At 40.1% G+C, this 23,380-nt stretch overlaps 1 protein-coding gene across 6 annotated transcripts in view; it reads right to left on the reverse strand.

Moving 5' to 3' along the window:
- Positions 1–724: 724 nt before the first annotated feature.
- PARP11 (poly(ADP-ribose) polymerase family member 11) overlaps positions 725–23,380 on the reverse strand; it is a 44,040-nt gene continuing 21,384 nt past the window's right edge. For 2 of the 6 annotated variants that reach the window (XM_047741156.1, XM_047741157.1), the window contains exons 2-9: positions 21,104–21,217; positions 19,449–19,577; positions 18,514–18,634; positions 15,776–15,851; positions 12,431–12,503; positions 12,222–12,352; positions 5,211–5,362; positions 725–3,708 (exon numbers count right to left, since the gene is read on the reverse strand). In XM_047741156.1, coding sequence (XP_047597112.1) covers positions 3,392–3,708; positions 5,211–5,362; positions 12,222–12,352; positions 12,431–12,503; positions 15,776–15,851; positions 18,514–18,634; positions 19,449–19,574 — 996 coding nt within the window. In that variant the 5' untranslated portion in view covers positions 19,575–19,577; positions 21,104–21,217 and the 3' untranslated portion in view covers positions 725–3,391. Of the gene's footprint in view, positions 3,709–5,210; positions 5,363–12,221; positions 12,353–12,430; positions 12,504–15,775; positions 15,852–18,513; positions 18,635–19,448; positions 19,582–21,103; positions 21,411–23,380 lie in introns of those variants that run through there. The other 4 variants (XM_047741154.1, XM_047741158.1, XM_047741155.1 and 1 more) reach the window with 3 other exon arrangements.

A 23,380-nucleotide genomic window follows, 5' to 3' on the forward strand; every position in this document is an offset into this window, starting at 1 on the left:
TGCACCTCCTACCTTGCAAAAGTGGTCACTTTTCTATTTGTAGAATTCCAGCAGTTCTTTTTCTTACATCTCAGGTTGAATTCATAGGTGTTCAGAATGATTTGATAGATATGTAGCTAAAATTTCAGGGACCGGATGAAACGAGCCCTCTACTCTTCTGCCATCTTGTCTCTCCTCCACAGGTAAGCCTTCATCCTTCCGTCTCTCATGTCTCTCACCTGTAAAATTAAGACATCTTTGGATAGCTCCCCCCCCTTTTTTTTTTTTTTGCCAACAAAAGATTAAAGATCAAATGAAATGTCTAACTTGCTTCAAAACTTACTGTGGACATAGCAGGAGTAGCTGGAGGCTGGATGAACTGCAGGAAGCATGCTCCTCAGATGCATGTAGACACACCCCCCAGAATTGCTCCTCTGAGCTGGGGGAGCACACCGAGAGTAAAGGACACTGTCTGTAGGCTCTTGGCCTTGAACTGTTTTGGAATTTTCAACAGCAGAGTAAATTATTTTCTCACTGATCATTTGATTAGCTGTTGCTTACAATGACTTAAACCAAGAACAAGAGACTTCCCCCCATCTGTAAGTGGGTTATATAAGAGTTAGAGGGAACAGACTTCTCAAGGGCCCGTTAAATTCGAGCTGCAAATGTAGGCTTAAGTAATGCAAGGTGGAGATGAGACGCAGAAATCACAGAAACAAATATATGGCATACACAGACAACCAAGCCCTGCTACGGAAAGCTTTAATCACCACATGTAAAAACAATATATTCACATATCAAAAATGGCTCCAAACACTTTAGCATCACCATAACAGTCTAGAAATGAAAGTTGCACTAATATAAGAAACTTCCTGTTCATAACCACAAGATTTATGAAACTGTTTCTTATAAACACATTTTTTTTTTTACCCTGAGGCTGACATCAACGTGGAAGAGAAAAATCACTATCAGCTGGAATTTGTTCAATGTATAATCATTAAAAATCATTTATTCATTAGTCTGGAATAGGTTCTCTTTACTCTCACCACGCATACTATGTATACTAGGACAAGAGGAAAAGGGGACAGATGGTTGTGTCCAGTCTATTATATACTAATTAGGAGTTCCCAACTCAATCTATTGATCAAAATGAACAGAATTTTAATATCAATTAATGCCACACTATCACACTGAAAAGTTTATCAAAATTAGTTCTTCATTATAAAAGAATTGGCAGTACATTGTCAGACAAGAAAACCAGAATTCTTTCTTACAATGTCTATTGCAATCCATTCTATTTACTACATCTGAGCCAACTAGTTAAGTTCAGAGTTCATACAGACTGTCTTGCAAACCTCAACTCTGGGCTTTTAGTCACACCTCGAGATAGAATCTGCACATCTACAAGAATAACTCCCAAATGCTACAACAGTTACTCTGTTCCAGTGACGGGAAGTGAAATGGTGTTAAATTGAAAAAAAGGACAGCCATATTGAAGAGATTACTGTAACTTTTTTCTCTTTTTTCTTTTTTTTTGGTGTGTAACAAATAAATAGAATAAAAAGATTTTCAAAATCTGAATTCCTAATGTCTCTAACATTGTTCTTTTGTGAATGAATCTAGAACAATAGTTTGCTATCTCTCACAAGGTAGTCTGGTGACTTTTATTCCAATTATTTCCATGATCATCTCTGCATGTTTCTAAAATGGGCTCCTCATAAATATTCACAGCCTTTCATGTAAACTGGCTCTTAATGTGCACATCTAAGTCAGGAAATCTTTGTTGCTGCTTGGTTTCAAAGTATTGTACGTAACAGTTTCCTGTGTACTACTTACTTTCAACTGTACAGTTTCACATATTCTGAGCTACAACAAAAATCTGGGGATATATGGCAGTTGAAGAATTACCATGCCTAATATTGGTCTATATGCTTCCTTTTTTATGATTTCTAGATGTTCTCTCAATGCAAATGACTAAAATGAACAACACAGGCATGGAACATTGACTGGCTTTTCCCTGAAAAGTTAACCTGTGTTCACAACTTTTCACTCAAAACTGAATGAGGATAATGGAGAGAGAGTTCAGTATTAGACTGAGTTAGGAAAAGGTTTTCTGGCAAGGCTTGATACAGGTGTGTTTTTCTTTTTTTTTTTTTTTTTTTTCAGGTAGAATCATGGAAAATCAAGGTGGGGAAACACTCAACCATCATATGGCCAATTCCTCCAACTGACACCTGAACTCTTGTATGACATTTCTGCCCACTCATTGTCTAGCCTCTGCCAGAACGCCTCTAGGGGCAGAAAGCTGTTCCAACATTACTTATTCTTCTTTGGAATAGAATAACAGCAAAACAGATGGAACAGGTAGACAAACTTCCATTGCACATGATTATGAACTGGATCTAACTTTTTAAGTGTTAGCAGATTGTCAATTTACTACTCAAAAGGCTAAGCCAGATTTGATCCCAGAACCCCCTGCCTTCTGCAATGATTCAGAATGGGGAGATCCAACTTAAAAATGTGAGTATTAGGAATCGCTGTTGCATAGCTGTGTGTGGTGGGGAGCAGATAAGGAATCTTACAAGTAATTATTGTAGGGACCCCAAAGCAAAGGGAAAAATACATGTTTCGGCAAAGCAGTAAGTATTTCATGTTGAAGAGGCAGTAAACACTGTGTGGAGCAAGTCATGGTATGAGAATTCAAGAGCCCTGGTGGGTGAACTGTGGACTAATTACAGTCTGCAGCACATGTCAGTTCTGACGTAGGAGATAAGAGAATGACAGGAGCAGTCTCAGCACTCTGCGCCCCTGGGTGATCAGAAGCTGGACACTCTACCTTGACTTTCTCCTTTTGGTTGGTCTGGCAGCTTGGTAAATAACATTTTTATTTCTGATTTTTCCCACAGTACTCAGCCTGCTTTGAGATTTTAAATCCCCGCTTTGGAAGACCAACAAGGCAATCTATTGATTGGTGGATAATAATGTCAGGATTCAATTTACAAAGGATCAATTCCTCTGAAGGGACGACACAGTTATGTCTGTTTTTTTTTTATTTTTTGGACATATATATGAATAAATATAACACACACGTAAACTTTACAGACTCTGAATGATCACGGTAATTGAGACTCAGCTGATTCAGTTTTGAGTGCTACCTTTCGCCTCTGTGTTCAAATGGCAACGGTATCGTATCAATCTTTAACAAACAAGACTACGAGCAACGGACAAAAACAAAACAACAAAAAACCAACCTTAAAGTCAGTATGTCTTTTTATATGGAGGCCACTTTTTTTTTTCATATCTGTTTCAAAAGTATCAGATAGTGAACATTTAGTGGCTAGATGACAGGAGAGCAAATCTTCCTGCAAAAAAAGCACAGAACTTCCTTGACCACTGAGATTTGGGAGTGAAATCAATAAAAGTCTATTAAGTACTCAGGATAGATCTGGTTGGCATCAAACACCACAAAGATCTTTGGGTCCCAGGTGTCATCCACACAGCTGTCATATAAATTCACATAGCTCCCATCTTTGGAAGGAGGTCGCATGTATTTGGAGTCTCCGTTTATGTAATCTCCAATTAGCACTCGAGCAAGAAACATAGATTTATACGTTCTAAACAGATGCCGCTGTTGCAAGCTTACGCCATGAATTTGGAATGTGTTTCCGTGTTTTATGTCGTCTTTGCAGAAGCGACTGGAGTAAATAGCATCTCTAGCAAAATACGTTCCTTAAACAAAAAGGACCAAGAAAAAAAAAAGCCAGGATTACTCTGAAGAATGTATGAAACACAAGCAAAAACACTCTAATTGTTAGGGGAATAGACACATGGAATCATCTAAGGAAAACAGATGTGGAATTTCCTCGTCTATAGATCTCTGAGAGAGAACAGAAATCCATGGATAAATTTTTTATAAATTTTTGTACCATTCCATGCCATCAACACCCTCCCCTATTCCCACCAAAATGAAGTGACCAGACTTCTGTTTTGGAAAGAAAGCTTACAAAGAAATCCAGTATGTAAGACATAGACAAACTGTTCCTGTGAGTAAGCGTGTGGTGAGAACTGAGTTTGAACTGCTTGGGTCTCCCATTCATTTCTATTTGCCTCCACTGCCTTCCTCAGCCCACGGCCCTCGTCCAGCATCCACTGGCACTCTGCTGAGCACAGTGAGAATGACTGGTCTGCAGAGATTACTTCAAAACCCAAGAAACCACATTATGTTACAGGGTGACAAGTCAAGAATATTTCTAGAGATAATAGAACCCAATAACCACGAAAAGGGCTTCTGAAGAGTGTAGTGCTGTTCCTATCTGAGCACTTCAGAAGAACAACTTCACACAGGTTTGTCATCAAAATCTGAAAACTCAATAAAGCATCAACTCTTCCAAAAGGGTAGGCGTAGGAGACTGACATCATGAAGGCAATATTTACTCTAAAAAATTTGGGAAATGAATCGCCAAGTCTCAGATTACGCTGTACTGACAGGATTAACAGCACACTTTTCCCATCCCTGTACAGTTAAATCAATAGAATGGCCTTTTCGGTAATTATTTTAAAAAATTAATCTACTTTAGGAAAATGTAGCATGTCTCCATCCTAAGTAGTAGCCAGCTCTCTTGCGGGACATAAGGTACACAGTAAGGACCAAAAAAATAAATGCCCATCCCTATCTTTTCTCCTCATCTCTCACCATAATTTCCTTGAGTCATGGGCATAAAATGGAGAGCTTGGACTTTCACAACATTAGAAAAAGGTGAGGAATTCCCCCATTATTCCTCATTGCTCGTTAATATAGCTACTTACCATTTTTGAAAAATCAAAACAAAAAGTACTAGTACCTAGACCTGTCCACAATGCAATGAATGCATTTTATAGTTCTCTGTATATTTGATATAAAACAGTTTATTACAGAGACTTAGCCATGGAAAGGATTTATACATGGAAATTAAATGTAACGCAAAAACCAGCTAATTGGGACATGATGGTCCCACATGAATGACTGGGACTGAGGGAGCTATTTAATCTGAAAGAGGTGTCAAAGTCTTACTTCTACCCTGTACATGCAGGAAGTGGCTTTTCTGTGGCTCAGAAATTCTGAGGGTGTACGAGGAACCTAGCAGAGTAACTTTTAACTTAATGACTATCAAACTCCTGACTTATAAAACAATCTCTAAAGAGAGAAGAATCTCTCGGAGGACTCCAATGAGACCTGGAATTCTGATAATTACCTTTCCCAAAGAGAGCACCATGGATACCATTTATTCTCCAATCGAAGTTATGAATGCAAATTGCTTCCACAAATTCACTGCTGGTACCATGAAAGAGCATTTGTTCATTAATCTGAGGCACGCCTCTTTTTTTCTTGAGCTGAGCCTTTTTCCTAAAAACACAATACACACAGGCACAAAACACACAGAGAAACAGACCATAAGTGACAATTACAAGTTTTTAGAAGAGCCAAGTTCAACACAAAGGGTGAAACAGAAAATACTTCCTTAACGTAAATCATAAGTGGACAAAGCAGCTCTGGAAGAGAAATAATCTCGAATGTTCTTGAATACATAATCATCTTAGCAAAAATTATTAGTTAAAACTGATACCTAAGACTGAAAATTATACTAAAAACTATAGATATCCCAGATGATGCCCCATCAGTGAAGGTTTAACTGATTGCCTAAACCAGCCAAGCTTTACAGATGCCTAAAAATGACACTACAAACAATTAAATAATATAAAGTTCACAGTCTTTATTTTATTCTTTTCTTTTTTTAAATTCAATTAGCCAAAGTACAGTACATCATTAGTTTTTGATATAATGTTCAATGATTACTTAGTTGAATATAACACCCAGTGCTCACCATATCATGCGCCCTCTTCAATACCCATTACCCAGTTAACCCATACCCCCACCTACCTCCCTTTCCGCAACCCTCAGTTTGTTTCCCGGAGTCAAGAGTCTCGTGATTTATCTCCTCTCTGATTTCTCCCCATTCCATTTTAAATACTGAACTCCTTCAGCAGGGACCATGCCCTAATCTTTTTATCTCCAGAGACTAGAAAACATTGGTTAGATTGAAGTGAATTTTGTATCTTAGAGCTGGGAGGAACATGAAGCCATCCACTTCAACCCACTTCCCAATGGACAAATCTCTTCTTACACATAAAAAGATATTCAATGCAGGACTGACTGTAACAGTAAAAAACGAACAAACTGAAAACAGCCTCATATAGCATAGCTTCCAGGCCCTTTTCTTTCCTGGACAGCCTTTAGTTGACAAGAATCTGCTGGATATCTTCTAATTTACAAATGTCAGTAAGAAATAGAAGCAGAGTCCAGATATCATCAGCCGGCACCAGCTCTCCTGGCTTACCAGTGGCATCACTTTGTAGTTACTCCAAACCTCCAATTCTCCAACCAGACCTCTTTTTGGCTGGCTATATTGGTAAAGCTGATTTGTAGGCCTAATGTAGTAGATTGATTTCAATTAAACTTTATCTTGAAAAGCAATTTTTTAAAGATGCATAATTTATAAACAACATGCAACTTAGTGACTTTGTGGGGGAATGACAGTTGCATTTAAATGAGAGAAGTGGAAATTGTCTTTCTCAAGAGTCATTTGGCAACATGTATCAAAACTTAAACGTATGTGGTTTGGTCTACTGGTGACAGCCTTTCGGACCATTAAGCATGAGGTTAGAAGAGTGTGCAGTAAACAAATATGTCCCTCAGAAAAACCCAGCATGTTTTCACTGAGAACAAATTTGCTGACTTTCTTTTTTAGACCTGTAGGTACCACATTTTTTTTTTTTAATGATGCACACAGGTTGCTGTTCCAAGCAAGGAAAATATCGTAAGAAAAAAAAAAAAAGATAATCAAATCTTTTTGACTGTTTCAATCTTCCAAGGTCTTTCTGACTCGTGACTCATTCACACAACAAATAGGCTACCCCGTCTCATGTTAAATCTTTCACAAGTGTGATAAGCAAGCCCTCTACATTTTCATCCAAATTACTGATAAAAATATTGAAGGGCACAAGAAGAAAGCAAGCATGCCACCCAAGTTACTCTCAGCCCTAGACTTTTAACTGGGTATTAATTTTTCTCTTTGAACTATCACCCAGCATACATTTCTCTATCTTGCGTCCAGTAAAAGAATGTTTGTCAACCACTTTGTAGAAAAAACCCAGTTATACTGTCTAGGGCCTTGGTCATCTACCACTATGGTAATTTTCTTATTTAGCTGGGCACTGGTGAATCTATACTGTTTTTTTCTAAGTAAATATTTTAGTATACATCCTCCTAAGGTCAAGCTTCGCCAACTGTAATGTTTAGAAACCACTCTAAAATCAGGATATTCACCATTATACTTCTCAGGCACAGATTAGAATAATTTCTGGTTTGAAAATTCACCCGAGTCTCTCATAGTGTGAGCCCTGAAAATCTGCTCAGTCACTGGATTAGACGTGGCATATATCCCTGTAGAAGGCAGAGTGGGCTAGGGTAGGCAAAGCTTTGCAACCCCACAGCATAGTTAATTCTAGTACCAACTACTAAGGCACCTATGAAATGTGGAGATTTGTGACATACTGTGATCTTGGGGTTCTGGAGAGGCAAACTTTGAGCTCCGGGACCTCTTGGGCTGTAGCTAAACCTTTGTGGAATATCACAGGATTCAAACCACACCAAGTTCTTTATGACTCTGCCCACCTTGGTCCAACGCGACAGCCATTTCTGAACTTCTGGAAAATACGGCAGCACCCACTTCTCAACGATATCTTAAAATTACCCACCCTCTCAGGGACTAGCCAAAAGGACTAAGTTGCCATGTGCCCTAAATTGCAACAGGAATAACTTTGAGCTCCAGACCGAGGTACGTTCGTCTAGGTTTAGACCAGTGGTTCTCCATGCTGGCTGGGCATTAGAATCACTTGCAGAACTTGTTAAAGACAAAGGTGTCAGAACACAGAGGTTCTGATTCAGTAGACCCAGGATGGGCAACAGACATCACCGTGTGTTAAAGAGCTCTGCAGGTGATTCTGCTAGGTGGCCAGGGCTGAGAACCTCTCATCTGAATCCACATTATTCATGAGATTGCAGCTTTCACTGCTCTTAATTCCTTGCTGCCCCATCCTTCCCAACCCTGGATCAATCCAACTGCTTTCCCTCTCTGCTCTTAAATATGGACTGCTGAAATAAATCATACAACATACCTGGGTTTCCACTCCAAATCCACATATTCCAACACCAGCTAAGCTATCAACACTGATGGAAATCCTATGGTTTCCAGGTTAGTTCTTTCTCCCTCATTTTCCACACTGGCCATTCCAAATCTCCTCTTTCCCCCATCTCTCTCTCTCTCTTAACTACACCTCCCTCACCCTTCATTCGCTGTAGGCTACCTCACTTATTTCACCAAAGACACTGAAAGTTTCAGGAAGGAACCCCATAACATAACCCCTCTCCTCATCCCCTACCTCTACTTATCTATAAACATGACTGGGCCACCCTCATCTAGCTCCTTCTGTATATTCTAGTATATTGTCTGAATTCCACCCTATCACACCTCTTTAGGAGACTTAATACATCAATTACCTTTCCCTTTCTCTTGTCCTTTAAACTCTCCCTCTCTGGGTTTTTTCCTACTGTAATTTGCATGTGTTCAGATCCCTCCCATCTTTAACTTAAAAAATTATAATAGAACAAAATGAAGACCCCTTCCCAAATCCACAGTATCCAACTTCTCGCATTCCTCTTCTTCTTTACTGCCAAGCTTCTCGGAAGAGCTGCCTACATTTGCTGAATATTAACATAGCCTCCACCAACATGGCTCTCATCCAGGGTACCAATGACCATGTCGCAAGATCTGAAGGACAAATTCAGTATCATCTTACTTGGCATCTCTTTTGTATGTGATCCTGAGGATGATACCTACTTGCTTAAATCACTTTCTTCCTTTGATTTCTAACTCTACCTTCTATTGGTTTTCTTCTGCCTTCTGTGGTTGTTACTTCTCCGTTTCTGCCTTGAGTTTTCCTCTGTCCACTCCCTGGTCCTCTTCTTTTCTTAATCTACATACACTCCCTGGTCATCTTATCAATTCTATGGCTTCTACTACCTCACATTTTCTAGTAATTCCAAAACCTTTATTTCTAGTCTACATGACATATATCAACTACTACTTCTGCCCATTCCTCCCTAAAGACAAAGACCAAAATCTGTTCCTGCCCATATTCCTTTAGTCAACCAAAGTGAGTCAGAAACTCTGGAGTTATCTTTCCTGTCTCTTTACTCACACCACTGAACACATTCAATCATCATTCTACACCCTTAGTATCTCAAATCCATCCTCTTCACTCCAACACAGCAGATGCCGCTTTGGTTCAGGCCACACAATGTGTCTTGGTTTAATTACTGAAATAATTTTCTAAATTGGTCTCCTGGTTCTACTTGTGACTCCTTCAAATCAACATTTCTCAACCTCCACACTAGTGCCACTTTGGGCTAACTAACCAACTGACACCAGTCTTAATTCCCCCATCCAATCACATGACAACTAAAAATCATCTCCAGTCATTGCCAAATATCCCATGGTGGGGAAAATAACTTCTTATTGAGAACCACTGCTTTAAACCCCTTCTCCACAGTATAGCCTGATATATTATTTTTCTAAAATGCAAATTGGATTGCTCATTCTCTTCCTTCATGTTCTATAATGGATTTCCAATGTCCAGGAAAAAAATCCAAACCCCTCAGTTTGATTTATAAGGCCCTGCACGGTCTGCTCCTGCTAACTCTCTGACCTCAATTCCGGATTAATCCAACTCAAGTAAGGATACTGAAGAAAATCACACAACCATTCCAATGGCTCTACTACAAACTCCTGTATGCCCAGCCTCTTGGCTACCTTCTACCTTCTTCTCTAATCATTCATCTTAATTTTTATTTTCTTTTTTTTTAAAGATTTTATTATTATTTATTTATTTGACAGAGAGACAGAGTGATCACAAGTAGGCAGGGGAAGGGGGGGAAGCAGGCTCCCTGCTGAGCAGATAGCCCGATTCGGGGCTTGATCCCAGGACCCTGGGATCATGACCTGAGCCGAAGGCAGAGTGTTAACCCACTGAGCCATCCAGGCACCCTTAATTTTTATTTTCATTTCATTTCAATTTATTTTCATTTTATTTTCACTGGTATTCAATTTCATTTTCTTTTCAATTTATTTCATTTCAATTGCCTGGCTTCTTGTCCAAATTATGGTCCTGTACACTGTTAAGTCCCAAGTGTGCCTAGAATACCATCTGACACAAACTAGATGCTACAACATATTTGTTGGAAGAGGGGAGAGAAGTAAAAAAGGCCTGGACAACATGGAAACAGATGCCTGAGGGACTCATGTGGGCCTCGACACCTGTATAGTGAGTCAGAGGTTACACGATGATGAGAATGAGTAGGATTTTAGTTCTCCGTGGAGATGTCAAAATAACAGGCTGTTCTTACAATCAGACCCATATTTTCTACTGTCAGAGCAGGTAACAGGTTCATTTACCATCACAGATTCCTGCAGGCCAACATTACATAAAATCATGAAGGGCATTGACGGAGTGAAACCATTTCCAGTAAAATCCCCAAGTATACAATGTTTAAACAAGGGGATTCACTGGTACATCCTACCACTAGGATTGAATTGTGACAATTCAAATTATGAGTTCAATTATTATTGAACTCTATTTCAGAGGCCTGATTAAGAACAATGAATTAAGTTTTCATCAGACCATTTTAGAAAAATCTCACTTTATTCAATGAGAGGATAAAATTAAAGGGGGAGAGAAGCCTCCATCTTCCTTGACAAAAGGATCATCCAACAAAAACCCAATAAAACCTTCTACACTCAGTTAAACTCATTACTGTCAGAAATGAAAGTTGGCTTGGTTCAAAGACCCAAGACTGTAAAGAATACACACTGAAAACTCCTTGTATTACCATAAACTGTTACGGCAATAAAACTGGGAAATACTCAGGCCATATTACTACTCACCAGAAGCATGAAAGAATTCCACACGTCGTTACCAAACAAAAGTTAGGCCTAATTTTCAAGTATATGGGAATGAAATGAGTTAAGGTCTGCGATTTGCTCTGAAATAGTTTAGGAACAACAATAATAGAAATAAAGGAGAAAGATTATGTGCAGTAAATCCTAACAGGTTAAGTCAGGATGATGGATACATTATATTATGTATTATATTCATTATATTAGACTCTATTATTTGAAAATTTCTGGAGTAAATATTAAAAGTCTGCTCATATTTAGGGGCGCCTGGGTAGCTCAGTCAGCTTAGTGACCTACTCGTGATTTAGGCTCAGGTCATGATCTCATGGGTCCTAAGACAGAGCCCCACGTGTGGCTCTGCGTTCAGCTGGGAGTCTGCTTGAAGATTCTCTCCCTCTGCCCCTCCCCCACAATTGTGGGCATGTGTGGACACGTGATTTCTGTCTCTAAGATAAATACATTTTTTTAAAAGGTCTGCTATATTTTAAAAAATTAGAAATTATGTATCATAAATTTAATAAAAATATTTCGGGAAGCCATTGTTTTAAATAGTATTTATTTTTTAAAAATATAGCTCAGCAGGTTAATTTGGACAACACCTTTAAGTTTTCTCTAATGGGCTTTATTTTTAGGGTAAACACATACTGAGCAATCTGACGGGTGGTTCCAATCTTAATTAAGTAGTCAACTGAGATTTTAAATCTACTGCATATACTGGGCGTAGCAGGACATTTGAAGGTGTATTTCACAATGTCCTCCAAAACAAAGCAAGCAAATGACTATAGTCAAGATGGTGGAATCGCTTTTTCCGAAAATTCAACAAAATTCATAACAATGTTTCCAGAGACTTCTAAGTCCACATACAGGGCTGTATCAACCAAAGCCATGCGAACAAGCCTGAACAGTTTCCTCAACTCCCTCCCCTTTCCAACTGCAGCCCAACGCAGAGCTCTGCCCCTCGAAAGCCACAGTGCTGCAAGTGAGCCTGGCCTTGACCTCCAGGGTGGCTCTCTGTCACCAGCCCTCACCCTGTCCCCCAGGGAGCGTGCTGACAGGGAGCGCTGAGACACACACACAGTTGGCACAACCACCACCAAAAGACAATGCATGTCAACACTGGCACTTCGCCTTCTCTAAAACTCCAGAAGCCTCAGAGGTCAAAGAGAGGGCCAGGGCCAGATGCCACCTTACCTGCAGAAGAACTCCCACAAGTCCAGGTTTTGAATTCTCTGGATTCTTTTAATTCTGCCGCGGTCCATTGTTTTCCCAAAGAGACTGGCAACCTCGTTATACTCGTGTGTTTGACTGTGCAAAGGAACCAGCTGAAAAAAGAAGTTTGCATAGTTTTACAGGGGCCCCTTCTGCTCCCGCACAGGGCCGCTGGCCAGCCCCACTCTTACCTGATAGGGCACGTCGGTGTTCACATTCTCCCAGTGTGGGGGCATGGGGATGGCCTCATTTTCACAGATGTAACTTTAAATGGCAAAAGACACAACACAGTATTAGACGCTGGTGATAATGATGGTTGATTTAATTCCACCTTTTCTCCAAAGCTTAATTTTCATGTTTGGGATATTGTGACAAACACAATTAACTAAAGCCCTTGGTTCTTTATTTTCAAATATTTACTCAATGTCTCCTGTGTGCTACGTTTTAGGTGCTGAATTGACAACTTTGATGGAAAACAGCCAATCTTGAATAACATCAAAATTTCAAAAATGGTTGTTTAATTCTGTCATGTTTTTCTAAAATTGCCAGAAATTCTTTAAAATATAAGGAATATTTTAAATAAAGGCATTTCCAAGAAGAAAACCAAACCTTTGATTCAAAAAACCCCCTCTTTAACAGATTGATATTACCTACCAAATAAAGTCCAAACTCTTCAGCCATATGTTCAATGTCCTTCAAGCTCTAACTCAAACCTAAACTCTTCTTTGTTGACTGCCCTCTATTCCCCACACACAGACTCTGGTAATTCACCTAGTGTGGCCAGTGAAACTCTGAAAACTTGCCCCCCACGCTGAAACCCCGGATGGGAACACAGAAAAAGATGGTAAGTTGGAGAGCTTCATGGCAAAAGGCTGAAAAGAACATACTGATCTCCTGGGGACTGGAGGTTACTGGAAGAAAGTCATAAATGTCAAGCTTGTCTTTAGCTTCTTTAAAGCTCACCATAATTTTTTAAAAGATCCTATAATCATACGTTTTAAAAATGAGTATGTATGAAGAAGCAGACAGTGAACAGTTTCTTCTCTCTCTAATTGTCACCTCTTGCCCCAGCTATAAGTAATCAGGTTTTTTTAGACTTCGGGGTATTATTCTTTCAGACTTCTTTAGGTTATCACAAACCAAATTTTTACACAAATGATAGCAAAAACAGGCTCCCTGCAGCCATTTTTTCCCCACTTTTTATGTTCTTAAAGATCCTTCTGTATCAGTAGGTAGAGAGTATCCTCACGCCCCGTCCCTACCACAGAACCTGGCCCAGGGGAAACACTCCATACAAGGTGGTTAAATGAATGAGTGGAATTGATTTTGCAGGTGCACAGAATTCTATGGTACAGATAAACCATCGCTTCTGTAAAAGGTCCCTTGTTGATGGTATTTAGCTTGTCTTTGACTTTTTGCTACTGTTAAGAATGCTGCAAAAAACAAGGTTATCCGTTTGCCATTTTACACACCCACTAATGCATCTGTAGGATAACATCTTTGAAATGGGATTCCAGGGTCAGAGAACATATTTATTTAGGATTCTGACAGATACTGCCCAAATGCCCTCCTTGAACGTTGGATTCATTAATATCACCACCAGAAATGGAGAGAATTCCTATTTCCCAACAACCTCTCCAAAAAGGGGTGTTATCAAACTTTTGAATTTCTGACAGTTTGATAGTTAAAAAAAAAAAAACAGTCTGGTATCAGGGCGCCTGGGTGGCTCAGTTGGTTAAGCGACTGCCTTTGGCTCAGGCCATGATCCTGGAGTCCCAGGATCAGCTCCCACATTGGGCTCCCAGCTCCATGGGGAGTCTGCTTCTCCCTCTGACCTTCTCCCCTCTCGTGCTCTCTCTCGATCTCTAATAAAATAAAATCTTTAAAAATAAAATAAAATAAAATAGTCTGGTATAATTTGTAGTTCTCTTATTATGAGTGAGGTCATAGGTTTCTAATGGGTTGTAGGTCTTCTACTCAGAGATTCAGATATTACAGAGATGAGCCCTTGAAGGTAAGAGCGTCAGTACTTTTCCCAGTGTTTGTGTTTTGTTTTTGTTTTTGTTTTGTTCTTCTTGTTGTTTTTCAGGGGTTTTTGTTTTGTTTTGTTTTTTACTTTCCCTGAAATATCTTCTAGCCTTGGAAAAAAAATTTTTTTTCCTAATTTTTATGTACCCCACCCATAGCCTTAATTAATTGTAATTTCCTTGCCAGTAGGAAATATAAACCACTCCCCTTGCATGTAACACGTGCTTGATATATTCCTGCCACAAATGAATATATCTGTATCAATGGTCACTTGCTTTACTCCTTGCTCTACTGTAGCCTACCTAACTGTTCCCCCTCTATCATTACCTGGCTTATTGTCTTCCATTCTGGTTATTCTCTCCCTCTCCTGGCTTCTATAGTCCGTGACAGAACAAAGTGCTCGACCCCATAGGGTGCTGCTTCTCCCCACCAAAGTACACCAGAAATAATAACATACAATTTAACTAACATTTTCCATGATTATATCTCATTTTTCGCCCAGATTACACACTCTCGGAAGCTAAGTAATTTCCTTATTATATTCCTCATACTCAAGAATAAAGATATGATGTGGCTGGTAAGAAAATAATATATTCTCCATATTCCATAGAAGTACTAGGGCATTCATTCTATAAGTACCTAAATAACATTTAAATCATGATGCTAAAATATAAGCCAAAGGTCTTAAGAAACAAATGGATAAAAACGTAAAGTATTTCTTTCCTTACTCTAATGCTTTTAGGATATCTCCCTGGGAAGAGCAAAGGAGTATGTATCCCCTCTAATTCACACGCTAGCATTTTATTTTTTCTGATTGATTCTATATTCTTTCAACAGTAGGGATATCAATATTCGCTTGGGCAGAAAATAGGAGGTATGCTCTAAGATTTTCCCCTTCACTTTCATTCACATGAATAACAAACACATATTCTCTTCTGGCATCTTTGCCTCTCTTTTCAGGCTGTGTGCAACCAGTGAGAGCAAAAAGGAAAATGTGCAACCAGCCCCGGGAGCAGAGAGCCATGCTGTTGGTCTGCTGCTCTGGCCCCTCCTGCAGGCCTCCTTTGGTCACGACAGATTGGAAATCACTCCCAGGAGTCCCCCAGTGGGGATAAGTGGAGGTAGAGACAAAATAGGCTACTGCCTAGGATTTATGGCCTGCATAACTGGATGGCTCTGTCAGAGTATTTGCAAGTTAATTCAAGCCTACTTCAGTAAGCTATTTCAAGGACTTGTAGTGGAGACCATGTGGCATTACGTAACTGTCCTAAAGAAATGAAAACATGTCAAAATATACAGGGAAATGAAGAGGACACAGGGAAGGAAAAAAGGACAGAAAATAATCATATTGTTAGTTCATCAACCATTGTGAATTTCAGTAACAGAAAGAGCAGTATCAAGATCATGAAATAACCTACCCAGACATTTTCAGACTATTTGTTCCTCTGTCAAATACTAAGAAAGAGGAGAAAAGCCCACTCTTTCTACCCCTATTCTCTTTACAATACCTGAAAGCACTGATAGAAAAGGGGGCTCTTTTTATTAAGCGCTGTTTTCCAGTGATGAGATTCATTTGCTTCATTTCTGTATACAAAGACAAAGATATTAGGTAAGTGGTAGGAACATATTGTGCTGTAAACAGTCACGAAGATGTGTAGCCACACCACCTGGCGATGGGGAACCTTGGGGCTTGAGGAGGAGCTGACAGGCACAGTCTATCAAGGACATCTCACCATATCTATTTACCACGACATAAAAGTGCTATTCAGGAGGTGCCTGGGTGGCTCAGTCAGTTAAGCGTCTGCCTTCGGCTCAGGCCATGGTCCCAGGGTCCTGGGATGGAGCCCCACATTAGGCTCCCTGCTCAACGGGGAGTCTGCTTCTTCCTCTCCCTCTGCCCCTCCCCCTGCTTGTGCTCCCTCTCTCTGTCAGGTGAATAAATAAAATCTCTTTAAAAAAAAAAGTGCTACTCAGGGAGTGGGGCTTCATGGCATGATCTGCGCTCATACACAGGGTGTTGGGCTCCTGCAGCTCAGTAGGCAGGGCCCACTCCTTTCTGTATCCCACTGCCCATAAGCAGAGGCTACAGTGCCAGAATTCCAAACTTTGGAAAATGAAGAGTCCTCGGAAGAGAATGAAATTATAGAAACAAATCTTTTGGTTGGTTTATTAGGAGAAAGTGTACTTTGATTTCTCCAAAAATTTGGGGAATGGTAAAAAGATCTGTTACCACCACAGAACTTACACAATTCACAGAATTCCAAAAACTGGTACATTTCTTGCCTTCTCTCTAAATTGTATACCCAAACCAAAAAATAGAAAACCCGCTAGATGCAATATATACTTGTTAAAGAGATTCTAGTGATAAAAAGTGATAAAAGTGATAAAAGTCTAATTAACTAACTGAAGGTGTCATTTCCCTCTCTCTTCTGTGCCTTAGCTATGGCACTAGCACCAGGTCCATTTCTTTGTTCCCACAAAGCTAAGAATTGAGGCTTAATGTGAGATGTTAGTCCCTCTGTCTTATCTAACTAGCATCATTTCATTCCAAAATAAAGAGGCTCGCCCATCCAGGCAAAGACTATAAGGTATGAAGTCTGTTCTTCCCTTTCTAGATTCTCTTAGGTTCTGCCCATAATGGCATCACCACTGTGCAGGAAAAAGCAAGATCATCTCAGCACAGGGAGCAAAGCTTGTGGTGTCATCTTAAAGCAGCTCACTCTGAGTTTCTGTTTTACCATTTTTATCTAGAGCACCTGAGTTGGCTTATGGCCGAATGGCTGGGGCTAATTTTACAAATAGTACACGTGAAATGCTGGTACCTGTAACTTTTATGTAGTATCATTATATGAGGGTTGGTGAAGTTGAATGATTATATGTGACTCTTATTCTTTGATAAAGACTTTTTTTTTTTAATAAACAGCATTGCTTGGGAGAAAGCTCTCCCTACAATCTCATTTACTAAAAATTACTCTTTCAGAAAGATGTGGCTTGTTGAATTATCTACTGAATGCTTGGATAAACTTTATCCTTGTCATGCAGCCTGGTGTGTGCATATCATGGTGTCTCCGTATTGCTTCCAACAGGCACTTGTACATAAAATGTCTAAAAGGTCTAACAGACGCCTTCTGTCTCAACTAAGGCCAAAAGACAAATATCAGGGTCCCTGAAAGGCAATCTATTTGCCTAATGTCATAAAAAAAAGTGATGGCTAGTCAGCAGTAAGAATATATTAAAATGTAACTCTTGCTAATCAAACAAGCTTTGGGGGAGACAATAATCATCAGTGATTTGGTTGCATCAACCTCTTACTGGACAAAACCCTTTCACCATTTCTGGGTCTTAGCTCCTCCAAGGAGATTTCCAAAGGCTTCACCACCCTACTGCACCACAACACACTACTAACTGTGTCATAACGATACTGCTCATAGAAGCTGGGATGCAACAGCTAGAGGACTGAGCCATGCAGCAGCCAAAATATACTTTATTAAGAAAGCCGCCCTGGGGTGCCTGGCTGGTTCAGTCAGTAGAGCATATGACCCCTTGACCTTGGAGTTCGAGCCCAACATTGGGTGTAGAGATTACTTTAAAAATAAAATCTTAAAAAAAAAAAATCCTCCCCATCCAGGTGTTCTATGTCTCTATGCAACCAACAGCTGAAACTACCAGCTTGAAAATGAAAGAGTTGAATTCTACAGGTTTCTCATGGGATACCTAAAACCATGCCCATATATGATGGATGAAATCCAAAGTGGGGCTGATTTCCAGATTAGCTGGCTATTCTGTGAAAGAGAAAATGAAATCAGAAAATGGTAGAAGGCAATGTCCATTAAAGAAATAGTTTTCTGTCCTTCAGCTGAACTTTTGTCTTCAAACCATCACCAGCTAGTGTTACTAACCTCTCAGATTGATCCTTAAAATAAAAAGATTCCCAGCTATTTCAAAAGGCTGATGGTGAAAAAAACAGCTAAAAAGTGTTTTGTGTTCCTTAGAAGTGTTACATAAATTCAAAATATACAACAATCTCCACATACATTAGTATCGATAAGCATTCAAATATTCCTTTATAAAAAGGTCATGTTGCTCAAGATTTTAAATCTTGAATTTTTATAGAGAGATTTCTGTGTATGACAAAAAGGATTTACTTCACTGCTTACAAATATATCAACTAATTCTCATCTTCAGAACGTAGATTTTACCATATCAATATACTAAAAACACACAACTATTAGGGAAAAAAACATACCTGCAAAGTCTATCTTGTAGCTGAATTTGGAAGTAGTAAAAGAAATGGAGCCACAAGGGTTTGTTTTGAAGCTTTTTTCGATATCTTCACTGCTAACTGAACACTGAATGTTGGTATCCGGCTTTAAGACAAACCAGAAAGTTTCATTTACCAGCTGTTCACATCAATGGCTTGGCCACAGAGGCGGTTCTGTGGTCACAGAGACAGAGAATGGAGCGACAAGGGGAAGTGACTGATCACCTGCTCTAGTCCCCACACACAGGGAGAATCACAGCTAAGACGGCGTGTGCAAAAGTGTCAGGATTTCCAGCAAAGACACTCCAGCAACTGCTTCGAATTCCTCTTTCCAAGTTGATACAACTTTTGCAAATTATTATAATAATTACAACTTCCTCACTGGCTCAAATGAAATCTTTAAGTAGGCTTAGAAGTAAAAGAGGACCACAAGCTTTTGAGTTTGGATTCAGATTCACTAGCTGCATGTGACTCAGGATGGATTCTGTGACCTTTTCTGAGTTTCAGTCTCTTTGACTGTGAGACAGGGCTCTGCAGCTGCTGGGAGGCTAAAGCAGAAAAGGTACCTGTGGCATCTAACATAATACCCAGCAGACACAAGGTGCTTAACATGGGCTTGCTCTCTTCCCCTTCTTTCCCACCAAATGGAACTCGGAGTTGCTTGGCTGTAATGACACTACCCAACTCAGTCACACTGGCCCTCTGTACCTGCAGTGATCGCGCACTGCTTCTTCTAAATACGTGACTGACAAAAACCTGGGGAAACGAAAAGGAAAAGGATTTCTCATTTTTCTTTTAGTCAAGCTGTCTGATGTCCTTAAGGCTGGATGTCCTTCAGGGTCTGCACTGGCACACTGTGCGGCGCAAGGTGGCGCTAAGTGGACCGGAAACCCATCTGGTAGGTTCTAGAAAGGAGGTACCTGAAACATATGCCACTTCCCACACTCCGCCAGGTAAAACCAGCCCCACTGGGTGTCCGACGTGTCCATCTCGTCCATCTCACTATCCGTCCGCTTGGGTAAGAATTCTTCCGCTTTGTGAAACATCTCCTGAAAAGCCAGAAAGAAGCAGAAGAAATACTTTTCTTAATAACCAATGTATTTTTTAGACATCATTTTTCTTCCTACAAAGTACTATATTCCAAGTGTCCTTCCCACAGTGACCCTTTGAAAATACCATTCTCTCTGGCATATTGACTCTGAAGATAAAGATTTACGAAGGCTAAATATAATATCACTGCTTAACAAATAAGACAAGTAATAATACTCTCAGGTAAGATATATCAATGCCCACTCAACCATTTAAAATAAGCTGTGTCAATATCTATAAGCACTCTAGATTTTCAATATAGTGCCAAGAAATTTCTGTCTTATCATATGTCCACACGTTCAATCAAAAGAATCCATGCTATCACAGCTCATTAAGACCAAATACACCTTAGATATGTTTTAAACTTTCATTATTCCATGGCATGGAAAGATGTTTATAATCTATAGTGTTGAATACAAAAAAAGGTTACAATAAATAGAAATGGTATGATCCAATTTTCATAAAAAATTCACGCATACATGAATGCATGTGTATGTACATGTCTCTATGTGTATATGTACACACATACAGATAAAAAGTCTGGATGGATATACAACAATTTATCATAGTTTTTTCTGAGTGTCAGGATAACAATAATGATTGTAGTAACACTTACCTGCCTCTTACAATGTACCAGGCACTAAGTGCTGTACAGATAATAACTCATTTAGGACTCAAGACAACCCAGTTAGATAGGTATTATTATCCCAAATTTATAAATGAGGAAACTGGAGCACAGAGAGATCATACACTACGGAAGCCAAGACCCAAACACAGGCAGTCTGGATTGAGTCTGTGCCTATAACTGCCATAGTATACTGCCTTATGCTTCATTATCAACAATCCTACAATCTTCCCTATATCAAGTAACTCATGTCCACACTATCTTTGAAAATAAACATCTTGAGTAGAGATTGTGATGAAGAGAGGGTCACCAGAAAAGGGATGATGAGGTTAGTCAAAGATGATTAACTTTATCTGGAATGTGTCCTCATTCCTTCAGGGCTTTTAAATAAATTAAATTTGCACAACTGATATATGAAAACAGTCTCTGTGCAAAAAGTCAAAACATTCTAGATAAATGTAACCACGTTTTTTACCATCCCTTCCTTTCTGGTATCTTCTCACTTTCCTTCTCCAGGGTTAACCAACACTATCACTTATTCTTTATCTACACACACACACACACACACACACACACACACACAGAGTTATTGGTGATTTTTAAAAAATTTTATTTCTTACATCTTCTTTCCTTTTACAAAGAATGTACACTATTTAGGTAATTTAGAAAATAATTGCTTTAAATTTCATTACTTAAAATGGTCCATCCTGTTTCCAGAAGCTGTGTAACCTAGCATAACTTCCTAATTACCGTATCTAGGACACAGTTTCCTCTTCACAAAATAGAGATTAAAGACTCCTTCCTCATTGGGCCATTGTTAGAAATGAGTGAGATAATGCAGTAAAGGGCTAAGTACAGTACCTGAGCTCAATGAAGGGGGCTTGTTATATTTTATTCATGTTTGGAAACTTCTCCAAGGAATGCTTTATGATTATTTTCTGGATTTTTCCTTCATGTTTTAAAGTTGATTGGTGGCTAAGAAATGAAAAATAGAACACTCTAGGATCAAGAGCTTCAGGTATAGGACCCACTATTTGCCTTATACTTTTTAATCAGAAAATAAAGGCAGTAATTTGAAATTTAAAATCAGTTGTCCAGGTTAACTGTTCACAACTCCAGCTCTTCCTTCTATTATTGTTCATACTGTTCACATTGTTGGGCCATTTTACTGTGAGAAAGAAAGAAAGCAAGAAAAACCTTAGTTTATTTTTTCTTCTGAAAATAACTCCCCAAATGTGGAAGGTTGAGTTTAAAGGTAATAGTTAAGATAAACATTTGGCTTATAAGTTCTATCTTTTCTCTACCAGAAAAGGGAAATGAAAACAAGAGACAGGAAATAGAAAACACCCTTTATACAGTATGCACATATCGTGTGTGGTTTGCTATGTCACACTGTCCCTAAGATCACAATTTAAGCCAGGTTACAAGTATAGTATTTTACCAAAGTCCTTCCAGAACTTCCTGTCATAAATAGCTTTGGGTTGGACTTAGGACAGACTCATATTTATCACTATTTTGGAGAAGGTAGTACTATAGAAAAGTGCCCCATATAGAACATTTCTAAAACACTTCAAATTCTATAAAACTTTTTGTCTTCCATAGCCCAATGTGCAGGAGAAGTCACTATCCTCCAATTAAAGTTAGGGGGAGGGACGCCTGGGTGGCTCAGTTGGTTAAGCAGCTGCCTTCGGCTCAGGTCATGATCCCAGCGTCCTGGGATCGAGTCCCACATCGGGCTCCTTGCTTGGCAGCGAGCCTGCTTCTCCCTCTGCCTCTGCCTGCCACTCTGTCTGCCTGTGCTCACTCTCGCTTCTCTCTCTATGACAAATAAATAAATAAAATCTTTAAAAAAAAGTTAGGGGGAAAACGAAGCAGAAAAAAATGCAATTATTTCGTCTACAATCATAGAGTCAGCCAGTGAGTTAAAATGGCAGAGTAGTAGAAGGACCCCAGGTTTGTCTCCTCCCTTGAACATAGCTAGATAAATATCAAATCATTCTGAACACCCAAGAAATCAATCTGAGAACTGACAGAACAAACTGCATACTACAGGGAGAGAAGAGGACACACTGTGGAGGGTAAGAAGTGTGGAGACATAATCTGGGGGAGAAACAGATCATGGGTGCTGCAGCGGGGAGAGAGCCCTAGTCACAGAGAGAGGTGAGAGAGAGCACACAGGGAACTGCACAAGGAAAACACTTCCCCAAAACCACCGACTGGGAAAATGAGAGAGCTGATTATTTTGAGTTTTTACAACTAGCAGGGCCCAAAGACTGGAGGTTTAGAAGTCCTCGCCATGGACAGCATGGAACCCAGCAGGTACTGCGGTACTCCTGTGGAGGAGGGTAGAGGCCTGAAAGCAAACATGATCTGAGGTTCCCCTGGGATGCACTGGAAGAGATGGTTCCCCCTTCTTGGAGTGAATCTGGGAGAGCTGACATTGCCCTGTGGGGGACAAAAGAGCTGGCAGGCACCATTACACTGTCCTGTTCATTAGCATAGGGGCACAGACACCTGCTGAGCGCAGCTAATCTGGATCCTGGCTTTTTGCTGCACTTTACTCTAAACTCCAAGCTCCTGAGCATTCATGCGACTGCCCTTCAGGGACAAACCAGCACCAGCGACAGTGTGGCAAGACCCTCCCGCAGAGGACCAACATAGGTCTGTGTCACACCGGATCCCTAGAGTTTGGAGTTTTAAAACTCAGCTGGCGTCCCTGATTACAGACAGGTGCACTGTGCAGCCAAGTGGGCAGATGGACTGGACACAACAGGGTGAAGGCAGGGATGTGAGCGACACCTGGGACACAGGAGGAGAGACTGTAGGCTTTTCTGAGAGGGCTTTCTAGACAGCTGCAGGCACAAATTCCCCTCCCCTGGGGCAGGGGGGAGAGGACTGGCACAATTTCCCTTTCCCACCCCTATGCATACACTACCCTTGGTAAGCAGCACAGCACCAACAGTGACAGCCTAAACTGCCTACACCAAGTCCTGCTTCCCTGCACTCTGCAGGTGCTTCTTTACTAGGGCAAGTGCGCTTGCGAGCCAGAGCAGTGGGCTAGTCCCCAGGAAGACTAGGAGAAAGTCCCACAGCCACCAAGTCTCCTGACCACTGAGCACTGCAAAGCTCCAGCTCTGG

This window comes from Lutra lutra, chromosome 8 (assembly GCF_902655055.1).
Source record: "Lutra lutra chromosome 8, mLutLut1.2, whole genome shotgun sequence".
Lineage (NCBI taxonomy): Eukaryota > Metazoa > Chordata > Mammalia > Carnivora > Mustelidae > Lutra > Lutra lutra.